Raw genomic sequence first — 4,833 nt, 5'->3', positions numbered from 1 at the left:
TATTTGGAAAATAAATGTGCTTTCAGTTTAATTCAAATGTCCATTACGTATTTTCATAATGTGCATATACTGTTTTATGCAAGAGATTTAAAAGCAGACCTTAAATGTACATTGTATTATTTTTTAAGGTACATTTTATTATTTAGACAGGTATTTGAAATATCAATTAAATTGAACTCGTAATACATATAGTTGTTTAAGTAACATAGATAACTTCACCTAATTTATTAATTACCATGATTATGTTTGTGGCAGTTGAAAAGACACAACTGTTCACAAAATTTAATCTCTTATACTCAATTAATCCACTATATAAAACCAAGAGTACACAACCACTTTTCCATCCTACCTTCATTTCTAAAACCTTTTCCAATAACCAAAAATTTTAATCTCTCCAGAAAACTACTTAATTTTCTTAAAAAAAAAACAATGTCTTACTCAAAGTGCACAATAGTCCACTACAAGAATGATGCTTACAAACAAAATTTCGTGCAAAATTATTGGCAATGGAAAGTAAGCCAGTTTTCTTCAAACTGGTTTGATGGAAGAGAGATTCATGTGGAGATGGATGTACCATCACACAGTCGTCCTTTACATCATTTCCTTACTACTCCGGCATTGCTCCGGATTTTTTTTGAGCGACTTGGGAGGGTAGAAAAGAAAAACATGGCCGAGGTGTGCAAGGCCTGGTCAAGGTGGTTCCTTATAGGGACCGACCCAAAGGTAATTGATAGGGATTATTACCGAAACGCGGTTCGGGGAAATGAAAATGGTATAATCACTGTCACAAAGAATGATCGGGTCCTTGAAAGATACTACCTTTGCAGGACTATTTCTAGTCGTGAAGAAATAATTAGACATCATAAATAACAAGCACGACAATATAAAGAACACAAACAAGAATATGAAATTGAGGAGCAGTCTGGTGACTCCGACTGTTAGATTAGTTTAGAAATATATTAAGTTAGTTTTCTAGTTTATTGTTATTTTGTATTATCTTTTTTTTTTTTTTTCCAGTATAAGCCTTAGTAGGCTTTATGCTTTTGAAAGCCTTAAATGACTTTTGTAAATATTTTTCTAATATTAATGAAATAGTATTATGTCTATTTGTTTGTTTATTGTCATTAGCATTCAATACATTTTATATATGCTATATCAAAATGGACAACAATATTTCCTATGAACATTAGCAGTAAAATAAATATTCCTTTAAAGGCATGATAATGGACATTCGCAGGAATACATTATATATGAACCTTTATTTGTACGAAATAAATTACCAATCTTTGTAGAGCATATTAGAATTGGATTACTGCATTATTGATGCAATAATATTCAATATACTTACTTACTTAACTACTGTTGAAGCAGACAATGAGTACAAGTGATGCAACTACGTCTTCTTCTACAAATAACAGCTTTAAAACACCAAGAACAAGAATTGAAACATTAAATGCACTCCAGTACATTCCATTCTGTCCAGAGGAAAAGAAAACTAAAGTAGGACAAGTATTCGAAACACTAGAATCAGCAGAGTTATTCTACAAAGAATATTGTACAATCTGTGGGTTTACGCCAAGACTTGCAACAACAAAAAGGATTAAAGGCAATGAGATACCAAACAGTTTTGCATTAAGGAATGTTGTCTGCAATAGGCAAGGTGTAAAGGAAAGTAGGAAAAGGAAGAGGACTGATACTGATACTGATACTGCTGACAATGATGCACAATCTGATGTGACAGACATAAGCCGTGTGAGGCCGATTACAAGAATTGACTGTCGTGCATTAGTGTAGTTCAAATACCAAGAAAATGGAACTTATATTGTTACCAGATTCGATGAAGCCCATAACCATCCACTTGCTTCGCCTGAATCTACAATATTCTTGAAAGGAAACTGAAAAATGACAAGAGGTACAGAAACAATTTGTCACAAAGGTAAAGGTGCTAAAACTAGGTGGTGTGAAAGCCTATATAGGTTGGAAGGTGCTGTGTGGAGGTTACGACAACATTGGTGCTACTGAGGTTGATTTCAAAAACTTTGTCAGGGACATAAAAACCTACATTGGTAATTTTGATGCGCAAATGTTTGTTGAGAATCTTATTGGGAAAAAAGATACATGCAGTTCATTTTACTTTGATTTTATAGTAGATGAAAACAAGTGCCTGACTGGAGTGTTTTGGGCAGATCCGATCTGCATAAAGAACTACATGCTGTTCGGTGATGTGTTATCAACAGATGCTACATATGGAACAAACAAGCACGATATGGTGTTTGTGCCTTTCACAGGAGTTGATCACCACAAAAGGTGCATAACCTTTGGAGCTGGGTTGATAGAAGTATTGTGTGTTACACATGGTTGTTCAAGACATTTTTGGAAGCAATGGGCCGGTGCCAACCGAGAATTATAATTACTGATCAGGACAAATCAATGAAGTCGGTAGTCCCGAAAGTGTTTAAGGAGTCAACACACAGACTGTGCATGTGGCACATAATGAAGAAACTAAGAGAAAAAGTCAGTTATCAACTATTTCAAGATGAGGATTTTAAGACCAGGCTAAATAGGTGTGTTTGGAACAACCAACTTGAGCCTGATGAACTCGAAGAACAATAGGGGAAGATAATGACTGATTATCAACTTGTAGAACACGAGTAGTTTTCAGATTTATACGATCTCAGGGAACAGTGGATCCCTGCCTATTTTAAAGATGTTTCAATGTCTGGCTTGATGAGGGTTACTTCTAGGTCTGAGAGTGAAAACAGTTTCTTTGACAGGTTCCTCACACCTCATTTGACCCTTGTTGAGTTTTGGGTGTGCTATGAGAGTGCCTTGGAAGCACAAAGACACAAGCAGTCCATGTTGAACAGTGACAACAAACACTCTGAAATCCCACGGAAAACAAAGTCAAACCTTGAAGTCCATGCTTCTGAAATATACTCGCACAACATTTTCAAAGATTTCCAAACAGAATTGGTTGCAGCTTTGTCTGATTGCTGTTTTAAATATGTGGAGAAGATTGATGAAACAAAAATATATATTCTAACAGACTTGCAGATGCCAAATAAGTCATGGAACGTAGCATATTCACCAGATAACATGAAGATTACTTGTTGTTGTTCTATATTTCAGAGAATGGGCTTGTTGTGCAGGCATTGCCTTTGGATTATACACAACCAAGATTTTCAGAAAATACCAGAACAATACATAATGCAAAGATGGACAAAAGCTGCAATGAGTAAGCCTGTCTTTGAAAAAGATGGCAAACTGATAGATGTCTCTCAAAAGTTTTCTGACCGGAAAAGTTTGAGTACTGAGCTGTGGCAAGAGGTTTATTCTTGTGTCAGCGTAGCTGAGTGTGATGATAACGACACGAAGCTTTTGATTGAAAAACTGAGAGATATTAGATTGGATATGATTAGTAACAGAAGCGTTCCAGCAAAGAAGAAAGACAAGATGAAAGAAATAGAAAAGTACGTGGACTACAAAATACCTCAGAAGTTGGTGATTCATGTTCCTAAAAAATCTAAAAACAAGGGTACGACCAAGGGCAAGAGAATTGAATCACAAATGTTAAAAGCCCTAAAGAAGAGAGGAAAAGAGAAGAGGTACTGCAAAACATGTGGCCGCCAAGGACACAACTCTAGGACTTAAAAAGAAACAAACCATCTGACAGGTATGTATAATTTGGTTTCTTGTTAAAGCATATTACATTAATGTTAAATAATTATTAAATTATACAAGTATAGCGCATAGTATTTACCTTCCAAAATCATCACTCTTATATGGAGGCACAAAAGCTCTTTGTGCAATGAACATTATGGTTGTTCTGAAGGCACATATGAGAATTTCAGCAATGTATATTTGGTTAACATTAAATGTATATCAATTTAGTTGTTCATTTTGGCCATTTTCTCCTTATAAAATCTAATATTTAATTTACATTTTGTTGCATATTCACCAAATACTACCATGAAGATGACGACGATGAAGGAGATGAATCTGATGATGTGGAGTACGACGATGAAGAAGATGAATTTGATAACGAAGTGGAAGGTGCAAATTTTTGATTCAAGGATAGACATCCATAATATACACTACGAGAACATTCTTAAAGGCTTGTATGTACAATTCGATTTTACTGCCAAAGTACATTACTCTTATAGGGAAAGTATATTACATTTGTATTAAAGAATCATTATTGTTGTTCTGCAAGGAACATTCTTAAAGGCTTGTATGTACCATTCAATTTTACTGCCAAAGTACATTACTCTTATAGCCAAAGTATATTACATTTGTATTAAATGATCATTATTGTTGTTCTGCAAGGAACATTCTTAAAGGCTTGTATGTACAATTCGATTTCACTGCCAAATTACATTACTCTTATAGCCAAAGTATATTACATTTGTATTAAAGGATCATTATTGTTATTCTGCAGGGACATCATCAACTTGATTGGAATTGTTTTCCCAGAGTACAATAATTTTAAGGCGTTTTGCACAATAAACATTATTGTTGTTCTGCAAGAACATAATAAACTTTATTGAAATTTGTTTCCGGAATATAACACTCTCTTGAATTAATTTTTTTTCAAACTTCAGGCTGTTCGACTCGTAGCTTCCTCAATATATGTTACATTACTCACACACATGTCACAAACGAAACTAAAAAAGTTTTTACGGCTTGAATTCAGCATCTTCCTCATCTTCATCGTCGTATTCTTCCCATGGCAGGGGTTTGAACGGAAATCCATTGCCTTCTTTAGTACAAAGATCAAAACATACACGCCTTCTTTGAAATCATATATGAAATGTATTTCTTCCGAGAATCGTA

At 34.5% G+C, this 4,833-nt stretch overlaps 1 protein-coding gene across 1 annotated transcript; it reads left to right on the top strand.

Moving 5' to 3' along the window:
- The first annotated feature begins 1,374 nt into the window (after positions 1-1,374).
- LOC141620239 (protein FAR1-RELATED SEQUENCE 5-like) lies at positions 1,375-4,617 on the top strand. Its single transcript, XM_074437162.1, has 4 exons — positions 1,375-1,750; positions 1,977-2,307; positions 2,679-3,470; positions 4,602-4,617. The coding sequence occupies exons 1-4, from the start codon at positions 1,375-1,377 to the stop codon at positions 4,615-4,617; spliced, it is 1,515 nt and encodes a 504-aa protein (XP_074293263.1).
- The last annotated feature ends 216 nt before the right edge of the window (positions 4,618-4,833 follow it).

This window comes from Silene latifolia, chromosome X (assembly GCF_048544455.1).
Source record: "Silene latifolia isolate original U9 population chromosome X, ASM4854445v1, whole genome shotgun sequence".
NCBI lineage: Eukaryota > Viridiplantae > Streptophyta > Magnoliopsida > Caryophyllales > Caryophyllaceae > Silene > Silene latifolia.
Note: the sequence above shows the minus strand (reverse complement) of the source record. Positions and strands in the feature narration are given on the sequence as shown.

Bases quoted from the DNA above. Each gene is read 5' to 3' on its own strand.
- LOC141620239 (XM_074437162.1), top strand. From the start codon at position 1,375: ATGAGTACAAGTGATGCAACTACGTCTTCTTCTACAAATAACAGCTTT. The intron at 1,751-1,976 runs GTGTGAGGCCGA...AAGCCTATATAG, and splicing joins TGATGTGACAGACATAAGCC to GTTGGAAGGTGCTGTGTGGA. The intron at 2,308-2,678 runs GTGCATAACCTT...ATACGATCTCAG, and splicing joins GGAGTTGATCACCACAAAAG to GGAACAGTGGATCCCTGCCT.